A 22,870-nucleotide genomic window follows, 5' to 3' on the forward strand; every position below is an offset into this window, starting at 1 on the left:
GGAAGGATGAAGATAGAAGATGCTGCCTGGATGAAGCCTTCTGCCATCTGGAGGACCTCTTCTGCCCTGATCGGATGAAGACTTCTGCCGTATGGAGGACCACTTGTGCCAGGCTGGGTGAAGACTGCTCAAGGTAGGGTGATCTTCAGGGGGTTAGTGTTGGGTTTTTTTAAGGGGGGATTGGGTAGGTTTTAGAGTAGGGGTGTGTAGGTGGTGGGTTGTAATGTTGGGGGGTATTGTATTTTTTTTTACAGGTAAAAGAGCTGATTATTTTGGGGCAATGCCCCACAAAAGGCCCTTTTAAGGGCTATTTGTAATTTAGTATAGGGTAGGGAAATTTTATTATTTTGGGGGGCTTTTTTATTTTATTAGGGGGATTAGATTAGGTGTAATTAGTTTAAAATTCTTGTAATTCTTTTTTTATTTTCTGTAATTTAGTGTTGTTTTTTTTCGTAATTTAGTTTATTTAATTTAATTGAAATTAATTGTAGGTAGTTTAGGAAATGAGTTTAATGATAGTGTAGTGTTAGGTGTAATTGTAACGTAGATTAGGGATTAATAAATATAATTTAGGTGTCAGCGATGATAGGGGCAGCAGATTAGGGGTTCATAGGTATAATGTAGGTGGCGGTGATGTCCGGTCGGCAGATTAGGGGTTAAAAAAATGTATTTTAGTGTTTGCGATGTGGGGGGCCTCGGTTAAGGGGTTAATAGGTAGTTTATGGGTGTTAGTGTACTTTTTAGCACTTTAGTTAAGAGCTTTATGTTCCGGCGTTAGCCCGTAAAACTCTTAACTACTGACTTTTAAATGCGGTAGGAGTCTTGACAGGTTGACAGGCGAGGTTCTACCGCTCACTTCTTCCAAGACTCGTAATACCAGCGTTAGGCAAATCCCATTAAAAAGATAGAATACGCAATTGACGTAAGGGGATTTGCGTTAGCCTCAAGTCGCGGAAGAAAAGTGAGCCGTACACCTGTACCTGTCAGACTCGTAATACCAGCGGGCGTAAAAAAGCAGCATTGGGACCTCTCAACGCTGCTTTTTAAGGCTAACACCAAACTCGTAATCTAGGCGATAGTTTTTTAATGTCCAGTCCACCCCATATTGTTATAGCTTTTCTTTTATTATGGAATAAATGGAATAAATATATACATTTTCATTAGCGTGTGAACAATTACATTTTTATTCTAACTAGTAACATTTTCCTGACTTGTAAACCATAGTGCTTTTTTCCCAGGTATTATCTATTAATATTTTTTTGTATTGCAGCTCAGTATTTTGCCAGCACAATGATTATTGTCGGACTCTCTGTGGTTGTGACAGTTATTGTCCTTCAGTATCATCATCATGATCCACATGGTGGCAAAATGCCAAAATGGGTAAGTTTTTAAAGACAAAACCAACTGGATGTATTTGTATTAATGATTAAGGGACAGAAAAAAAAGCAGATAAATTGAAACTAGGTTAAATATATGATTATAATTATTGTTAATTAATTATTCTTTTATTTATTTATTTATTTATATACCAACAGTGAAGTACATATCACAAATCATATACCGATTTACAAATCTGCCATGCAAGGCCTTTGACAATAGGAGAAAAAACACTATACAAAAAAAGAGAAAGAAAAATAGATGGATACATTTTCTATTCAATATAATAATCCAAACCCTTTTTACCCTTTAGATCAAAATAACATAATACTCCTTTTATATATTAACATTCTACTGTGCATAATATCTGCCAGTGATAAAAACATATATTTTATCGTAAGTCATCCTTGTTAGTTTGTTTTATACTGTGTTAATTAATTATTCTAACATTATTAAATTAGTATGGTTAATTAGAGGGACAAAAACCCCTTTGGGGCCGATTTATCAAAGCGCCAATCTAGGCGGATTCATCGGAGTCAATACGCTCGCCAGACATTGCTGCCGCAAATCTACATTAGGCTGTCTTATTTATCAACACATTTGTCAAATACACGTGTGTCAAGTCCAGTGCGATTAGCATCGGACTGTTGATAAATAAGAGTCATCTATGTTGCGGATATCCTCATTTATCAAATGATCTACCCTGAATGTCCATCAAATGAAGATAGTTTTGTCTTGTTCTTTCAACTTTATTTATACCATTTCATTCCTGTCCATGAACAAGCACATTTCTCTAAAGCTAATCTTTTATTTTTCATCTATTAATGTCCTTGAAATAGCTAGATTTATACCTGAACAAACAATAAATATCATAGAAATCTACCTGTGGATATATAATATGTTGCAAAAAAGCTTCTATCTTACTTATTATACTCAATTTTAAATGATTCTTAATGCTCAAATATGTACCTATCTCTTTGCACATACTTGTGAATATATATGTTTTATTTCTGATATTGTTTGCACAGATATTTGCATGTCTTATTCATCTTTTAATTCATTTTCATTCACAAATGATGCAATTTCAAGTGCTGGCCCAGTTTTTGTGCTACACCTGTGTATTGTTTCCTTATTGGAGTCTCTATTTCAAGACCAATACTACACAAGTGCTAAAATCATGGGCTGGACTTTTAGATTAAACATTTAAGTTCTAAAACAGTTCAAGAGAAGGAATCAAACAATGTTAATCGGAAAACAATATAGAGGTGATTATAATTGCTGCTTTATCTGAATCATGCCAATTTAATTTTATGTAGACTATGCCTTTCTGCTTAAGATTATATTAAATCTAACATAATTTGCAGATTTTATTTTATTATAATACTCTTACAAATGTTGACTAAATATGTATTTTCTGATTATTAAAATGTCTGATCTCTTTTGGTTATGTTCATGTGACAACCAATTGTTGATGATGTGAAAGTGACAGCCATTGTACAGTATGTCCTAGCAATTATAATACACAATCTAAAAAATGTCACTTACAATTTTCAACAATTGATTTGATATCCTTATAACACTGTTTTTGCATTGTTGAAGGTCACTATATCGCTTATTCATATTACCAGCGTTATATTTATCCCAGATATGCGGTACGTGCGTCCCATCATCTCATGAATGTTACAATCCCTTTTTTGTCTTCTCTAACAGTAACTACTACTGCAACACCAATTCCACCAGTATTTATAAATTTGATTAGTTATAAAAAGAAAATGTATGTTAACTTTTGATTCGTTTATTTAATTAATCACGTGATTATGCATTTTCCAATAAAACATGGTTGATAATTGGCTTATTTGTTGGTTATTAGAAGTTGGAGTATTGCGTGGAAGAAGGAGCAGAAATGTTGTGAGAGCTCTTCCAACTATGGAGTAGTTGTTCCATGCGTTAAACATGAAGCAAAAAAATTTATTAACAAATTAAGTATTCTTTGGTAATCTAAATATATTATGTAATATCTCTTTTGTTCTCTTTTATCCCTATATGTTTGACAGCATCTACTAGTGAAAGGAGAAATACTCTTGGCACTCGTATGCGTCTTTGTTGACGCACATATACTTCTGCAGCCTGTTGATGGTTTATTAATCTCCTCCTTCTGCGTGTAAAAGGTCAGGGACTGTATTCCTGTCTTTCATTCCTATATAAATCATTTGTCCTCTTGCTTTGTAATGAACTCTACGACATAGAGATGAAACATAACCTATAAGTAGGGTAACATCCCCCTACTTGATTTTATTTAGTAATAAGGGCAGATTTTAATATATTTTGTTATCACAAAGGGGAAATTAAACATTTTTGTTATACTTTATAATCAGATGGTTCATTAATATCCTCCTTCCGCGTCATAAAATTATCGCAATTTTAAAAATATTATACATGTTCATTATTAACTGTCTGCAATGACAAACAGCATAGAACAACATTTTTTTCAGACTCCCTGTGATTTCTATGGCGTTCGCGGCCTCAGAGGTGGCGGTTTGAAGGATAGGTACGCTGCGTCAGAATAGACGTAAGCATAAACGTTGAATGATAAATTGGTGATAGGGTCAAATAGAGTTGAATATGAAGGCGGATCATCAGTAATACGCTCAAATAGAGTTTAATGTGAAGGCGGATGATCTGTATTACGCTTGAATAACGCAAGCAACGATTTTCATCAGATTGATATCACGAGAGCGTATATTATGTCGAACATTTCAACATTGACGCTGTGTTAACTAGGGCGGATCAACTTGGCTTCTAATATGAGGTGGACTTTCAGTGCATTCACAGTTGAAGCTTTGATAAATTGGCCCCTTTGAGATTGTAGTATAAAGTGTATAATTTTATGTAGTAAAATAACTTTGCAATATACTTTCTTTTCATATTTTTTCCCATTTTTCTTTAAAGGGACACTGTACCCACTTTGTTTCTTTCATGATTCAGATAGAGCATGCAATTTTAAGCAACTTTATAATTTACTGCTATTATCAATTTTTCTCTGTTCTCTTGTTATTATATTTGAAAAACCAGTATTGTAAGCATAGGAGCTTGCCCATTTTTGGTTCAGAACCCTGGATAGTGCTTGCTGAGTGGTGGCTACATTAAGTATCCCTTTAAGTTAATTCTGAAAATTGTGGGTTTTCCATAACCTGCAATGTTAGGTAGAGGATGGTGCTGCAGGTAATTATTAATTTCACCTTTCATGGCTTACTGGCTTTTCCCTGAACATCTTGTAAATAGAGCTCCATTTTAGAAACTTTGAATACAGCTTTGGAACGCCTTCAGCTGCAGGCTTAACCTACTACACGAACTTCATATAGGCGTATTTCAATCCCACAAACATTTCCTACTGGGGTGATTGACAGCAGGGGCTTGTGCATGAATAAATGTGGGCACCATATTGCTACTCGCTAGCCATGATACCAGGTCATCAGGGGTAGAGATAGCTGTCATGAGATGCAGGACATATGCAGGACACAGCAATGATGGTACAACTCTATTTTATTACAGAGCATAGCAATACACATCCAGACAGGTTGATTGTACTAAACTAACTGCGACACAGACACCGGACCTAAGCCCCGCCCACCAGCTAGTGACATCACATCCTGCTATCATCACATCTTCCCCTTTTTCAAAGGCAAAGCATACATTCGCATATATTAAATAACAAGGTACACCAACAGGGTATACAACAACATTTTGTTTTAGAACATTATAAGAACAGATAGATTAGAAAACATGAACAAATAAATTACATCCTGACTTGGACATCGGGGTAGACTACCCTAGTCCACAGTGACCATGGGATTATTCTGCCCATACTTCCGGTCACTGTTCTAGCTAAAGTCAGTCCCTGTATCGGGCCGGAAGCCTCACCACTCTTCCGCTTGATGTAACTTTGCATGAACTGTCCTCTGATACAGAAGATGGTGAACAAGAGTCTGCTGGAGGCAAAGATATATCCCCGCTATGATCTTGCTGAGGGGAAGGCACCTCTCTTAGAACAGGAGATCCCACCGGCGGTGGTACTGAGGTATCCGGTTCCAGACTCTCAGGTACAGGCTGAAGATGTCTTCGGTTACGGCGTGTAACCGTCCCTCCCTCTGTAAGGACTGTGTAAGACCTTGGTTCTGGAGAGCGGCCCACTACCGTAGCAGGCGTCTTCCATTTCTTCTCATCATCCAGTTTAATTCTGACACTTTGGCCCGCTTTCAGTTCCTGTAAAGGCCTGACAGAATGTCTCCTGTCGTAGAAGAAACGATAACCCTTTTTGGCCTCTTCATCCCTCCTAAGGACTTCGTCCCGAGGAACAGGGCCAGGCGGCTTGAAGACACCCACTGAGGGTAAAGTGGTGCGAATCTGGCGTCCTAGCATCAGCTGTGCCGGGCTAAACCCGGTGGCTTGAATGGGCGTCGCCCTGTATGACAAGAGGGCTAGGTACGGTTCAGATTGCTTTAGAATGAATTTTGTTGTTTGAACTGCCCTTTCAGCCATTCCGTTGGCCTGCGGATAATGTGGACTTGACGTGGAATGTACAAAATCATATTCCCTGCTGAAAGCACTGAACTCTGTAGAAGCGAACTGCATGCCATTATCACTCACCAGCTCCATTGGAATGCCCCAGCGGGCGAACAAGCTCTTCAGGCGAATGATAACGGCCTGACTTGTGATATCATTCAGGGGTGCTATTTCCAAATACCTGGAATAGTAGTCGATAACAACAAGAAACTTTTTCCCGTGCAGTTCGCACAAATCAGCAGCTATTTTCTGCCACGGCCCCGCAGGCAGCAGAGTAGACATTAAGGGCTCCCTTCTCTGAGTAGGCCGGCGTTCCCGGCAAAAGGCACATTTAGACACGTGATTTGCAATGTCGGAGCTGATCCCAGGCCACCACACAGCTGTAGCTGCTCTTTCTCTGCACTTTGTAATGCCTAAGTGGCCATCATGAATCCTGTTTAACATCTCCTTCCTCATGCTGACAGGAATTACAATACGGTCTTGGAACAGCACCAACCCCTCCAGCTCCGTGAGCTGCGACCTCTCTGGCTGGTAAGCATTTAAAGACATCCAGGCTGCCCGGCTCTCGGGCCAGCCATCTCTTATGTACCTTATAACTTCTTGCAGATCTGTGTCCAAATATGTCTCTTTCTTTATCTCTTCCAGTTTCCTTGAAGAAATGGACTTAGAGGCCAGAACTGAATCAACATACACTTTTACATCCGATTCTGTAGAGGATTCTTCAGCAGCAGCCAGCGGGAGCCTGGACAGTGTATCTGCCACAACCAGCTGCTTCCCCGGCACATGCACTGCCTGAACATTGAACCTGAGCAGTCTCATTAAAAGTCTCTGGCATCTCAAGGGTGTTTTGTCGATGTCATAAGAATTGATAAGAGGGACTAGCGGTTTGTGGTCAGTTTCCAGACTAAATTTCTCCAAACCCACTAGATAACGCTGAAAGCGCTCACAGGCCCAAACTGCAGCCAGGCACTCTTTCTCAATTTGAGCGTATTTTGACTCCGCAGCCGTCAGTGTGCGGGAACAGTAGGCGATGGGCTGTAGTTTGTTGTCATTCAGCTGCAGGAGTGCAGCCCCCAACCCATAACTGCTTGCATCAGCACTAACCACAGTCTTTTTTGAAGGGTCGTAGAACCCCAGCACTGGGGCAGACCCCAGCAGGGACTTAGCATGCAGGAACGCTTTTTCTTGTGAGGGTCCCCAGACCCAGGCAACATCTTTCTTAAGCAACTCTGTGATAGGGTGCAAAACTGTAGATAAATCTGGAAGAAACTTGCCCACGTAATTTACTAGGCCCAATATCTGTCTCAGCTCATGTACATCAGAAGGGCTTTTCATCTGTTCGATAGCCCGAATTTTCTCGGGGTCCGGCTTGATGCCATCCCCGTTGATGATATGCCCAAAGTAGCATAATTCCGTTTTCCTAAAATGACATTTTTCTTTATTCAGCTTCAGCCCAGACTCTTTGATAGCCTGCAGCACACAACTCAAACGCTGATCATGCTCCTCCACTGTAGACCCATACACTAGAATGTCGTCCATGACGACTGCTGTGCCCACGTGGCCACTCAGGAGAGAACTCATTTCCCTCTGAAAGATCTCAGGAGCGGAGGATATCCCAAAGGGAAGTCTGCAGAAACAGAACCGACCTACCGGAGTGATAAAGGTAGTCAGTTTGCGGCACTTTGGATCCAGGGGGATCTGCCAAAAGCCGCTAGAAGCGTCTAATGTGGAAAAGAACTTCGCCCCAGCCAACTTCGGGGCTATATCTTCCAGTGTCGGCAGCACAAATCTCTCCCTCTTCACTGCCTCATTCAACCTTTTCAGGTCCACACAGATGCGCACCTTTCCGTTTTTCTTTGCAACTGGAACAATGGGGGCACACCAATCAGTTGCTTCAACAACCTCTTCAATAACCCCCATAGACTTCATGCGCATGAGCTCTTTCTCCACTTGAGGCATGAGCGGGAACGGAATTCTACGAGGAGTAGAAATACTGTACGGGACTGCGTCACTTTTAAGTGCTATACGGACAGGTTTGCAGCTCAGTAGGCCCAACTCGCCAAACATATCTTCAGAGATCTCATTCACTCTGGCCACGAGGCCCAAGTCACAGGCTGCTTTTCTGCTCAATAAACTGTTAACACACTGACCTCGGATCACATGCACCCACATGGTGAACTTCCTTTGTTTGTACTCACAGCTGGCAAGAAATTTCCCCACACAATCAATGCGGCCACCAGGACTATGAACATTTGTAGTAACCTTCGCCAGCTGGGGCTGTCGAGGCAGTCTCATAAATTCAGCAAAAGACATTACAGTGATATCTGCTCCTGTGTCAATCTTAAAATCAACATTGGCTCCCATTACAGTAAAGGTAACTTTCCAATCTTCCTCTGAGCTTGTCCTTTCCACAACAGACCCCACAAAAGACACTTCCTGACCCTCCTGGTCACTGTCCACCTGCATCTCCTTAATGTATTCAGTTTTACACACCACTTCAAAATGGCCTATTCTGTTACATTTTCTGCATCTTTTATCTCTGGCCGGGCATATAGCACTCTGATCATGAGCCCGGTAGCACCGTGTGCATCGGCCATGTTGCGCCCATCCACTTCTAGGCCTTTCCAGTACTTTAGATCTACCGCTCACACTGTGCCTTTCACTAGTAATTTTCCTAGACTGTTGCACTTCATCCACAATACTCTCAGACCTCAGATCAGCACTTTGCTTTTTCACCAGTTCACTCTGGCGGGCCATCCTAATAGCCCCGTCTAATGTTAAATCAGGCTCTAACTGCAGCTTCAGGGAGACTTCAGCATCTGCAATTCCAATAACTATTCTGTCTCTGATTTGCTCTTCTTTAGCAACACCAAACTCACAGAATTCAGCTAATTCATACAGGCTGCGCAAAAATGACTCCACAGATTCTCCCACACGCTGATTACGTTTGTGAAAACAAGCTCTCTCATGAATCACATTTCTTTTGGGCACAAAGTGGGCACTGAGTTTATCCATAACTATATCAAAGTTAACTTCTTCCCCTTCTTGGAAAGTAAAAGCATTGAACACTGGCTCTACATCTTTCCCCATAGAGTATAAAAGAGAATTAACTTGTACTTCACCACTCTCCTTGTTCAGTTTGGATGCAATCCTGAAGCGCTGAAACCGCTGACGCCATGTGGGCCAAGCTGCAGGCTGAGAAAAGTCAAAAGGCTCAGGTGGGGTAAACTTTGACATCGTCATCATCAGAAACAGAAGCGTAGTCCAGAACTTCTGACACCATGTCATGAGATGCAGGACATATGCAGGACACAGCAATGATGGTACAACTCTATTTTATTACAGAGCATAGCAATACACATCCAGACAGGTTGATTGTACTAAACTAACTGCGACACAGACACCGGACCTAAGCCCCGCCCACCAGCTAGTGACATCACATCCTGCTATCATCACAATAGCCACCCTTGTCCATCTGGCCATTTTTTAAATGAACCCCATAGTGTTTACACAACCTGTTTTATGCACTTTGATGGGTTTTTGGCACTTGTGAGAAAAAAAAGTGTACTGTCTCTTCAAAGGGATATGAAACCCAAAAACGTTCTTTTGTGATTCAGACAGAGCATACAATAAAAAAAAGTGTCCAATTTAATTCTATTGTCAAATTTGCTTTATTCCCGTGGTATTTAAGAGATACCTAGGTAGGTGTCTGGAGCACTATATAGAAATAGTGTTGCTATCTAATGCTCTTGCAAATAGATAGAATTCTTGCAAAATTGCTGCCATAGCTGCAAAGACACGTGCACGCTACTGAGCTTATATCGCTGCTTTTCAACAATAGATACAGAGACAACAAAGAAAATTTGATAATATCTATACTATAATCGCATTTGTAACGCGTCCGTCTGTGTTGCCAGTTGCGCACGCATCCTCAAAGGAATGTTGGCGCGCAGCCAAAATAATCCACCTGGATGCAGCTAAACTGCATCCCGGTGGATTCCGAAAATGGAAGGGTGGCAATCAGCTCTTTTCCAGCCCATTAAATCCCTAGGGGCCAAATTATCAATGTGCAAGTGGACATGATACAAAGTAGCGTATCATGTCTGCCGCACATCGATAAATGCTGACATCATACGCTGTCGGCATTTATCATTGCACCAGCAGTTCTTGTGAACTGCTGGTGCAATGCCGCCCCCTGCAGATTTGCGGCCAATTGGCCGCTAGCAGGGGGTGTCAATCAACCCGATCGTATTTGGTTGTGTTGATTTCTGTCCGCGTCCTCAGAGCAGGCGGACAAGTTATGGAGCAGTGGTCTTTAGACCGTAGCTTCATAATTTCTGTTTCCATACGGAGCTTGATAAATATGCCCCCTATCTTAAAAATAAAAAAAAAATCTTAACACTAAGCCCCAAATAGGTACTCACCGTTCCTGAAGTCTGGCGGAATAGGTCTTCTTCCAGGTGGCTCCATCATCGTCTATCTTCATCCGGAGCAAAGTGGAGCGGAGGTGCGGAGCTGGCTTCACCGATGTGTGGATCCTCAGTGGCAGTCCTCAATGGCGGCGGTCTTTGGCAGCGTTCCTCGGCAGCGGCAGTCCTCAGCAGCATGTAGGCTCCTCTTCATGTGATCATCCGTTGCACACTGAAGATTGAATGCAAGGTACCCCATATTTATGGGGGTACCTTGCATTCCTATTGGCTGACATTTTGAAATCAGCCAATAAGATGAGAGCTACTAAAATCTTATTGGCTGATTTGAGCAGTCAATATGATTTCAGTAGCTCTAATCCTATTGGCTGATTTCAAAATTTCAGCCAATAGGAATGCAAGGTACCCCATATTGATTGTGGTACCTTGCATTCAATCATCAGTGTACGCTGGACATCGGATGAAGAGGAGCCTCCATGCCGATGAGGAACATTGCCGTTGAGGACTGCCACTGAGGTTCCACGCATCGGGGAAGACAGCTCCACAACTCTGCTCCGTGCCACCTTCGTTCCGGATGAAGATATAAGATGATGGAGCCACCTGGAAGAAGACCTTCTTCGCCGGACTTCAAGAACGGTGAGTACCTATATTGGAGCTTAGTCTTAGGCTTTCTAATTTTAATTTTTGGTGTGGTTTTTATTTTTTAGATTAGGGTTTTTTTGGGCTTGAAAAAGAGCTGATTGCCCTTTTAACGAGAGTAAAAGTGTTAGGTTATTTTATTTTGGGGGGTTTGACAGGTGTGGTTTTTTTTACTGTTTTATAGAGGTAATAGAGCTATTTAGCTTAGGGCAATGCCCTACAAAAGGCCCTTTTAAGGGCTATTGGTAGTTTAGTATTAGATTAGGGGGTGTTTTTATTTTGGGGGGACTTTTTATTTTTACAGGGGTATTAGTTTAGGTTTAAATTTTTTATTTTGGATAGCTTTGTTTATTTTTTTCTGTAATTTTACTTTTTACTTATTTTTTGTAACTTTAGCTTGGGGTTTTATATTTTTTAAACATAGACTGCCCTCTGGGCAGGCTTATCACCTAGTAAGTCAATAAGAAAGTTGATCAAAATTGCATGATGTATCTGAAATTTTATTTTTTGGGTTTCATGTCCCTTTAAGAGATCATAGAAAAAGACATTAGCATACGCAGCTTCATTCTGTGACACCCGCACTGTAGGCTCACCCTATTTGTCCTTTTTCTGGTGGTTATTATAGCCCAAGTCCCCTGCAGACTTTGCCAGTTAGGCAGAAAGAGGTTACAGAACCACAGGAAGGTATGTAATTTGCTCAGCATTATGGGTAATTCCCTCCCTTCTTTCCATAGCTTCTGGCCATCTTAGTTGCTGTAAACCTGATGTTCCTGAGCCATTGAGAGACTGTGCAAGCATACTACAGCATTAAAAGCTTTTTATTTTTAGATATGTGTAAAATGCTTTTGTATTTTGTGTAAAGTAATGTTTAATCCCTTCACTTCTAAGCCTTTCACAGAGTAAGCTAAGCTGATTTTGAGCTTTTTAGTCTAGTCTTGTGCTTGTGAATTTGTGGACTTCACTGTTTGGGTATTATATCCCACATGTAATAATTTGTGGACTCTCACCATAATATGAAAGAAAACATAATTTATGCTTACCTGATAAATTTATTTCTTACATGATGGTGAGAGTTCATGAAACTGCCCACTTTTTTGCACTTCATTTGCTCCATCTTGGTCCTTTCCTCTACTCTTACTTTTGCTTCTCCGCTTCACCATATGTATTACTGAGAGTGGGAAGGGATTTCTGGGAGATGGAATGGAGCCCTCTTCGTGGGCAAAACAATTCATCCCACATATAATAATTTGCAAACTCTCACCTTTAGGAGAGACATACATTTATCAGGTAGACATAAATTATGTTTTTGATGTCATCATAAAACATTAATTCTTGCAAACATGTTAAACAACATACAACAGTGTAACCTCATTTATGTAACTGCACACATACTTAATCAATAAATATATGCAAAAACAAGGGAAAATGAGTGCAAAAGAACATATTTAATTAAACGTATAAACAATGAAATTTATGCGGGGGTCCCCAAAGAAGATAAGGCCTGGAATTACATGAATTTTATTGTTTATACATTTAATTAAACATGTTCTTTTGCACTAATTTTCTCTTGTTTTTGTATATATTTATTGATTATGTGTGCAGTTTGCCTAGACTTTTAGATCACCCTTATTTTGGGATATCTACTGTACTTCCCTCTTTCTTTCTTTCTAATTATTTTTTCTTTATCTTTATATATATATATATATATATATATATATATATATATATATATATATATATATACATACATACATACAATATATATATATATATATATATATATATATATATATATATATATATATATATATATATATATATATATATATATATATATATATATATATATATTATTTAGAAGTGAGTAAACTCTTCCTTTTTCTTTTTAACCTAATTTATCATCATTCATAATATTCTGCCATATTCTGTAGGGCTATAATATTAGTTATCCATAAGCAGTTTGCAACATTATCCCCTATATTACCTAATTGGTTGTTACAAATAACAAGAATTTAGCTTTATTTGCTTTATTTTTTTGCAGCAATTTACTTAAAATTCACTGTTAAGATATTTAAACTTGTGAAGAAAAAGAGCTTGTAAAATCAATATAATACAATGTTCCAACAATGTCATTAATAATATGAATAGTGATGTAAGTCCCTTTTAGCAGACTTTCACTTTATTAAGCATATTTATTTATTTAGATTTGCATTTGCCTTTACAGGCAAAACTTCCATTGTATATATTATCCTAGGCTCTCCTTTCTCCTTCACATCGAGTAATATTTCATGATTCAGATAAAGGATGCATTTAAAAAAAAATCCCATGTACTTCTATTCTCAAATTGTGCACATTATTTTTATATGCACACTTTTTGAGTCTCCAACTAGCATGCACAAAAGTACACAGTATATACATGTATGCATTTTGTGATTGGCTGGTGCTGGAGGAGGGAAAATTGGATTTACTTTGAAATTTGCCAGAAAATATTGTACTGCTCATTTTAATTTCATTAAAGCGAATGCTATTGTTTTGTCTTTCTATAGTGTATTTCTCAATTAGTCCATTCTACTGTATTTAGTATTATTTTAATGTATGGTCACTAATATATTTAATGTTAAAATTATTAATTAGAGCAGGCTAGATTACAATTAGAGTGCTAATTTATTGCACATTCTTAAACTGGCAAATTCACCCTTTATGGGTGCACAATAAATAACCGGCAATTACATTATATTTGCTGCCCTTTGCTGTGCGACTTACCCCCTTTGCTGCACTAGTTCTCATGCTGTGTATCATGGCAAAATAATGAGGCTCCCATTGAAGCCTATGGAAGCACGCTCTCCTGAGTGCAATGCTTTCATGCAATGCGAATGCAAAGTCGCGTTCACATTGCACCTCACTTGTAATACCAGCGCACATTTAGAATCTATCCACTTGGTGCTATTGAAAAAAATGATTAAGAATTAGAATAAAGGAGAAGATGCAATATCTGGAGGGAGGAGATAGTTTGTAGGAATAATTGAATATGGGTTTCATTGAATTGCCAAATATTGAATTTTCCCCCTAAATTCTTGATTGTCCAAATCAGATCTAATGATGACAAAGAAGTTATTTCATAGCTAGGTGCCTACTACATGTCTTGTTCCCTTGCAATATTGTGTGTGTTTGATGCATGCTGTGATCAGTGCTGTGCTAGAGGCATACCTGGGGAACATATTTTGCAACTCGTGGAGGTAAATTATGTGTGCTGTTTGGTGAATCATAGAAAGTCATTTGAAAGTGTTTTTTTTATGTATTCATGATTGATTTTACCTGTGATTGTTTCATTATTTGATCATCACTTTTTTTATATGGTCAGTTGGTGTATAATTCAGGCTAGTAAATATGCCCAAAAAGAACTGCTGAAATTTAGTCAAGAGAAGGCAACAATTGCCATATAACCCAGGTCTACTAGCAATCATCCATAGTATTCTCAGCACTGTTAGTTGGATTATTTATAATATGTAGTTGTTTAAAAATTTAAGTGAAAGGGGAGGGGGGTGAGATGAGCATGGCAGCATTTTAGCCAAATATAGGATAGAAAATGCAAAAAAAATGCACTTACTTTGAGATTACTTTGAGAACTGCTATGTGTTCACCATGACTTATATTCCAGAATTCAATTTAGTCTTTCTCTAAATTGACTTGGAATAATCTAGTGGTAGCACACTCTTGAGCAGGACTTTGGCAGTGTGTTTAGCACTATTAAAATGTAGCTAGCAAGGGACACTAGAAAAAAGATAAACAAAGCAAATAAGTATATATTTTTTTGCATTAGAGTGTTCTTATATTATAACTGTGTTTTTACACAGCTTTGTTACCTTCTTGTTTTAAGATATCAAAGGTTGTTGACATCCTAAGAAGAGGGGTCTGTGAAAGTTCAATATATCTATATTTATGAATATGCTGGTTCCTTAAACAGTAACTCAATCTGCTAAAAGCATATAAAAGATGATAATAGTTAACTTCACTCTGTAGAATATTTTCAAATAGTCTGAAACACATTAAAATCATAGACATGTCTGTACTTTTTTAATTTATTGTTTGTCTTTATACATAGACAAGGATAATTCTTTTAAACTGGTGTGCCTGGTTCCTGAGGATGAAGAGACCTGGAGAAGATAAAGTTAGATCAGTTTGCCAACATAAGCAGCGGCGCTGTAGCATGACAAGTGTTGACGTGAATACCGTAAGTGGACAGCAGTCCAGCAATGGCAACATGCTGTACATTGGCTTCCGAGGATTGGAAGGAATTCATTGCACACCTACCACAGACTCTGGAGTAATCTGTGGAAGGATGACCTGTTCTCCTACAGATGATGAAAATCTTCTTCATAATGTGCATCATTCAGAGAGTGACCCAGAATTAGCTAAGATTTTAGAAGAGCTGCGTTACATTGCTAATAGGTTCAGAGACCAGGATGATGATGAATTGGTCTGTAATGAATGGAAGTTTGCTGCATCAGTAGTAGACCGCTTGTGTCTAATGGCATTTTCAGTCTTCACAATAATTTGTACTATTGGCATTTTGATGTCAGCGCCAAATTTTGTAGAAGCTGTATCTAAAGATTTTGCTTAACTTCTTTTTTAATTCCCATTATCAGAAATCCTTTCTAAGGTATGTTTTCCACCAGAAGGACTTTTTTCTATATGATCAGTGTTATTTATTACTTTGGAGTGGCACATGTTAAAAATTACAATTCATAAACTGTATATTAATTGCCAAAAATCCCCATTTACTATGGACACTGTCAATGGAAAAACAAGCAGAGATCAATTTAAAATGCATTCAAATACCTATACATTGCACTGGATATTTTTATAACCCTATTCTTATAATGTATATTTGATTTCTGTGCCTCTGTATGTTAATGTTTGGCACTGTATGCCAGTTTTTCGCATGGTGTGCTTATTTTTTTGATAACTCTGGTATAATTCAGGTAGGTTCTCTCTACTTGAAAAAAATCACACTGTTTCAAATATACCTATGGTGCAGGACAAAAATAAGTTTATATCACAATAATTATTTTAAAGTGCAAAGACAAAGTGTAATACCAGCACCTACAAATCTTCTAGTATGCAAGCTGCTCAAGTCACTGCCCAGACTTGTATCTACAAAAAACTCCATTGCAGGAGCACTGCTCCAATATAGTTTCATAAAGAGATTATTCCAGAAGCATAACAAGTTCACTTGCAACAGTTTATTATACTCCTGACCAAGAAAGATATGTATGATGTTGTTTTGAAAATATGTCTGTTGATAAGGTACTAAAACACACTAATTGAACAATATTGCCTGAAAGCAAGCTGTGCCCTTCTTACCAACTTAAAAAAAAATCTATACATTTTCATAGCCACATTTTCCCAGTAAAATAATTATTGTATCTCCAAAAAACACCAATGCAGCAGCCCTGTCTTAGAATAGTTTCATAAAGAGTTTATTGCAAAAGCATAAAAAGTACAACATTTGAGCACAACTGCCCTTAAAGGGACTTAAAACAGTTTGAGATCTGTGCATATCCTAAAAGGGCTAATTAATTAAAAATAGTTTGCATACATATTGTTTAGAAATTGCTGACAAGTATTGTAAAATAATTTTCCAAAATAAGCAAAATAAATGACATAGCTAAGCTGCCTGGAGCAGCCAACTTCACCCCCTTATCAGTGTTTAGAGACAGGCATTGTATTTGAACTGAGTTCACATCTTCTAGGCATGCTCCAGCAGATAATCCCTATGCATGTTTGCATTCTACCAAAACAACAATAGATATAGATACATCCATAGAAGTAAATGTGTGGGGAGAGTTAGACCTTTACAATTCAGAAACTAAAAAGAAAGGGTTAATGGCCAGGCACTGCAGTATAAATTTGCAGGTGACGTAATTAAAGTACATATTATTATATTTTGTCTCTATCCCAACTTGTTTTATGTCCCTTTAATCATATACATAAATTTCATGAGTGCAACCATTATTTAAATACCATTCAAACAAGTGTTCCAATTAAGGTTAACCCTTTATATAAAATTCTATAATAATTATTTATTTGTGGTCATCTAGTGACCACTAGTGGGTATGTCTTCAAATTACACATGCAGACACATACAATATAAATTTCCAATTATCTGAAATAGAGACAACATAAATAACCATAATACCCACCCTTGCAGAAAAAGAGGACAATATAATTATTTATTTAGACCTCTAGGGTGCATGGAATCTAATATATTCCGTAGGGCCTCCAGTTTTTTCCCCTACCCCCTCCCATCTTAATGGAGGGATATGATCTATTATTTGAAATCTAAGCTGGGCTATCGTGTGACTCACAAAAAAAAATGATTGGCCACTGGTGCTGTAGAATCCCTGCACTTAATGTTTGATTTGTGTTGTACAATCCTATCTTTCACTTTCTGTGTTGTCTTTCCAATGTAGATCAATCCACGAGGACATTTAATAAGATAAATTGCAAACATGATATTACATAAAAAAAGTTGGCATTTTTTTTTACCTGTTCTAGGGTACATGAATGTGGAACCTATACTTTTGCAGATTCTACATCCTAAGCATGAGAAACATCCACATCTCTGACTTCCTATATATCTCTGTCTCAGTTTTTTCCTCACAGCCAATATTAGCCCTTATTATTTGGTCTCTAACACTTTTTTATCTTTTGTAAGCAGGTATAGGCAAATATTTTAGTGGGTATATTTAGAGACAAATACCAATCTTTTATTCTCTTGTTTTCCCTTATTCTTAGTTTGTATATCTGTGACTCTGCTCTTGTCATTTTTTTTTCTAACTTTGTAACCAAATTTGTAGAATACACCTCTCAGTGCATCTCTCACCTGTGTCAGAGAGCCATTGCCTACAAAGATTCTCATCTATAACAATTATTTTCACTCTCAGTAGCTGACTCCTAGGGAGCGAGTTTATTAAAGTAGGGGGATGTGCACTAGAAGCATACAACAGACTATTCCTAGTTGTCAGTTTTCTCAATAAATCAGGGTCCAGGGTCAAGGGGACCAGGGTCACTGATATGCAAACTAAGAATAAAGGGAAAAGAAGAGAATTAAAGTGTAAAAAAAATAATTAGGAAAAACTGGTCAATCCTGCAGAATTGCCATCCTGGAGAAGAATTTTTAAAATATTTTCTTATGTCTGCTTACAAAAGGTCAAAAAGCGTTAGAGACCAAATAATAAGGACTGATATTGGCAGTGAGAGAAGATCAATAAAAAGCTATATAGGGATTAATTATTAAATACATTTGATGTAAAGGGTTAACCCTAATTGGAAACTGTTTGAATTGTATTTAAGTAATGGTTGCACTCATGAACTGTATGTATATGATTAAGGGCAATTGTGCCCAAAATGTTGTACTTTTTATGCTTCTGCAATAAACTCTTTATGAAACTATACTGGAGCGGGTTCTGCTGATTTTTTTTTTTTTTTTTTGGTGATACAATAATTATTTTACCCGGAAAATGTGGCTATGGTAATTTATATATATATATATATATATATATATATATATATATATATATATATATATATATATATATATATATATATATATATATATAATTTTATATATATAATTTATATATATAATATATTTTTATATATATAATTTAGAAATATATATATATTTTAAGTTGTTAAGGAGGATACAGCTTGCTTTCAGGCAATAGTGCTCAATTAGTGTGTTTTAGTCCAATTTCAACAGGCATATATTCAAACAACATCATACATATCTTTCTTGGCCAGGAGTGTAATAAATTGTAAGTGGCAGAATGGCAGCCTGTAGAAATTAGTGTAAAGTTAACAAATTGCACTTAGTTTCTTGGTGAATCTCTTTTGTTCTGTTAAGGATGAATTCAATAATACAATAATATTATTAACTACTTGGATTATATTCTGTCTGGTACGTGCCATCCATTGCAAATATACACAACAAACAATGGTCAAAGCAGCATTACTTAACCCCTTAATGACCACAGCACTTTTCCATTTTCTGTCCGTTTGGGACCAAGGCTATTTTTACATTTTTGCGGTGTTTGTGTTTAGCTGTAATTTTCATCTTACTCATTTACTGTACCAACGCATATTATATACCGTTTTTCTCGCCATTAAATGGACTTTCTAAAGATACCATTATTTTCATCATATCTTATAATTTACTATAAAAAAATTTATAAAATATGAGGAAAAAGTTGAAAAAAACACACTTTTTCTAACTATGACCCCCAAAATCTGTTACACATCTACAACCACCAAAATACACCCATGCTAAATAGTTTCTAAATTTTGTCCTGAGTTTAGAAATACCCAATGTTTACATGTTCTTTGCTTTTTTTGTAAGTTATAGGGCCATAAATACAAGTAGCACTTTGCTATTTCCAAACCATTATTTTTCAAAATTAGCGCTAGTTACATTAGAACACTAATATCTTTCAGGAATCTCTGAATATCCATTGACATGTATATATTTTTTTTTAGTAGACATCCCAAAGTATTCATCTAGGCCCATTTTGGTATATTTCATGCCACCATTTCACCGCCAAATGCGATTAAATACAAAAAATCGTTCACTTTTTTACAAATGTTTTCACAAACTTTTGGTTTCTCACTGAAATTATTTACAAACAGCTTGTGCAATTATGGCTTAAATGGTTGTAAATTCTTCTCTGGGATCCCCTTTGTTCAGAAATAGCAGACATATATGGCTTTGGCGTTGCTTTTTAGTAATTAGAAGGCTGCTAAATGCCACTGCGCACTACACGTGTATTATGCCCAGCAGTGAAGGGGTTAATTATGGAGCATGTAGGGAGCTTTTAGGGATAATTTTAGCTTTACTGTAGTGTAGTAGACAACCCCAAGTATTGATCTAGGCCAATTTTGGTATATTTCATGCCACCATTTCACCGCCAAATGCGATCAAATTAAAAAAAAGTTAAATTTTTCACAATTTTAGGTTTCTCACTGAAATCATTTACAAACAGCTTGTGCAATTATGGCACAAATGGTTGTAAATGCATCTCTGGGATCCCCTTTGTTCAGAAATAGCAGACATATATGGCTTTGGCGTTGCTTTTTGGTAATTAGAAGGCCGCCAAATGCCGCTGCATTTCACACGTGTATTATGGCTAGCAGTGAAGGGGTTAATTATGTAGCTTGTAGGGAGCTTGCAGGGTTAATTTTAGCTTTAGTGTAGAGCTCAGCCTCCCACCTGAAACATGAGACCCCCTGATCCCTCCCAAACAGCTCTCTTCCCTCCCCCACCCCACAATTGTCCCCGCCATCTTAAGTACTGGCAGAAACTCTGCCAGTACTAAAATAAAAGCTATATTTGGGCTTTTTTTGTGTTTTTTTTTTAGCATATTTACATATGCTGCTGTGTAGGATCCCCCACCAAAGAGCTCTCTAACCCTCCCCCTCTGCCTTAATGGGCGCCATCTTGGGTACTGGCAGCTGTCTGCCAGTACCCAGTTTAGTGAAAAAATGTGCCTTTTTTTTAAAAAAAAAACCTTTTCTGTAGTGTAGCTCCCCCCCCCCAAGATCAACCCCCCACCCCTTCCAGATCTCTTAGCTGTTTATTTACAGCTTTCAAAAATGTTTTATTTTTTTACTTTTGCAAGTTTATTTTTCTGTAGTGTAGCGGTTCCCTCGCGCTCCGTGCACGCGCCCGCCCGCCGCCCCCGTGCACGCGCGCGCTCCCCGCCCCTCCCGCCCCCCATCCCGCCCCCCTCCAGTCCACTCGGCACATCGATGGCCGCCCACCCGCCTCCCAGACTTGCTCCCACCCACCAACGATACCGGCCACCGATGTCCAGTGCAGAGAGGGCCACAGAGTGGCTCTCTCTGCATCGGATGGCCAAGGGGGGTTATTGCAGGATGCCTCGATATCGAGGCATCACTGCAATAACCGGAAAGCAGCTGGAAGCGAGCAGGATCGCTTCCAGCTGCTTTCCAGACCAAGGACGTACGCCACACGTCCTCGGTCATTAACTGTCTTTTTTTTGAGGACGTGTGGCGTACGTCCTTGGTCGTTAAGGGGTTAAAGGGATACTAAACCCAATTTTTTTTTCTTTCATGATTCATATAGACCATGCAATTTTAAGCAATTTTCTAATTTACTCCTGTTATCAATTTTTCTTCGTTCTCTTGCTATCTTTATTTGAAGAAGCAGATATCTAAGCTAAGGAGTCGGCCCATTTTTGGTTCAGTACCTGGGTTGCACTTGCTGATTGGTGGCTAAATGTACCCACCAATCAGCAAGCCCTATCCAAAAATGGGGTGGCTCCTTAGCTTAGACTCCTGCTTTTTGAAATAAAGATTCCAAGGGAACAAAGAAAAATTGATAATAGGAGGAATTAGAAAGTTGCTTAATTGCATGCTCTATCTGAATCACGAAAGAAAAAAAATTGGGTTTAGTATCCCTTTAAGTTGCTACGATGCTTGGCACACACGGTGCAACAAAATGAAAATGACATAAAACACAAATGGACTGTCACTACATTTACGTTGTGGTTTTGCTTCTCTGTTTCAAAACTGTAACCCCCCTTTTTTACTTTTCTCTTTCTTAAGTATATTTTGTATATTAGTGCATTTATTATGAAATGTTACTGTATTTGACAAACAAAAGTCAATGATTAATATGTTCAAAGTTATTTTATATATGCAGATGTCTATGTATCATTAATTTACTCTACACTCTATTTTGAACACTGCTAACAAAACAGATTTTGTTTAATAAAATAAAGCACAAAAGCATATATATCATAGGAATATTTTTAATGAACATATTAAGGCATTTTTTTTTATTTAAATGATGTTTCTTTTTTTTAATAAAATGTATAAAATGTAGTTCATGCATGTAAAAAAATTAAATTGAGTTGATAAATTTATTACTGGATTTTTTCTAGATGAATATAATCTTATCATCCCATAAAAAGTTTATTTATTTACAGTAATTAAAGGGACATGATACCCAAATGTTGAAGCTTTTGAAAGTGATGCAGCACAGCTGTAAAAACCTGACTAGAAAATATGACCTGAGCATTTTTGTGTAAAAAGGAAGATATTTAACTAACATTTTCCTAATTATTAACTTACCACTGTAAAGAGATTTTAGTGCCAGGACTTGCAAGGGAGTATGCATCTGTCAAGTGCAGGCACATTCATGTTATTTTCCTATTCAGTTTAAGGAAGTTTACTGTGAAATCTCATGAGATCACAGCAAAACAATGCAAGAACTCAGCACTGCTTATTGGCTATTTTGTTTTTTGTTGTTGTTTGTTTCTTGTTTCAACTTGTAGCTTTACAGCAGCTCTAACTGTTCACAGAGCAATTACTCTGGTGAGCTGAAGAAAGTTTGAGGTAAAATATCTTCCTTTTTACATAGAGATGTAAAGATATTTAGCATATGAATGCTATGTCCCTTTAATTAATAAACTATACTTATCTGTAAAATGCTGAAAATTGTGTTTTTCTGTTTTTCCAAGCCAGGCTGGAGTGCTTACTGCATAACCTGCAACAGTATACACAGGCATTGCTTGATCAGCATAGGAATTCATTTATATCTATTCCCATGCTAGTACCGGGTTGGACCCCCTTTTGCCTTTAGAACTTCCTTAAAGGGACAGTCTACACCAGAATATTTTTTTTTAAAGATATATAATCCCTTTATTACCGATTCCCTAGTTTTACATATCCAACACAGTTATATTAATACACTTTTTACCTCTGTAATTACCTTGTATCTAAGCTTCTGCAAACTGCCCCTTATTTCAGTTCTTTTGGCAGACTTGCAATTTTAGCCAATC

General features: G+C 37.7%; 1 protein-coding gene across 1 annotated transcript in view; it reads left to right on the forward strand.

Annotated features, from left to right (window-relative positions):
• Window positions 1-15,725, forward strand: part of CHRNA7 (cholinergic receptor nicotinic alpha 7 subunit) — a 509,577-nt gene extending 493,852 nt beyond the window's left edge. The window contains exons 9-10 of the mRNA XM_053717538.1: window positions 1,271-1,380; window positions 15,109-15,725. Coding sequence (XP_053573513.1) covers window positions 1,271-1,380; window positions 15,109-15,627 — 629 coding nt within the window. The 3' untranslated portion in view covers window positions 15,628-15,725. The remainder of the gene's footprint in view (window positions 1-1,270; window positions 1,381-15,108) is intronic.
• The last annotated feature ends 7,145 nt before the right edge of the window (window positions 15,726-22,870 follow it).

The sequence above is a fragment of the Bombina bombina genome, chromosome 6, assembly GCF_027579735.1.
Source record: "Bombina bombina isolate aBomBom1 chromosome 6, aBomBom1.pri, whole genome shotgun sequence".
NCBI classification, from domain to species: Eukaryota; Metazoa; Chordata; class Amphibia; order Anura; family Bombinatoridae; genus Bombina; species Bombina bombina.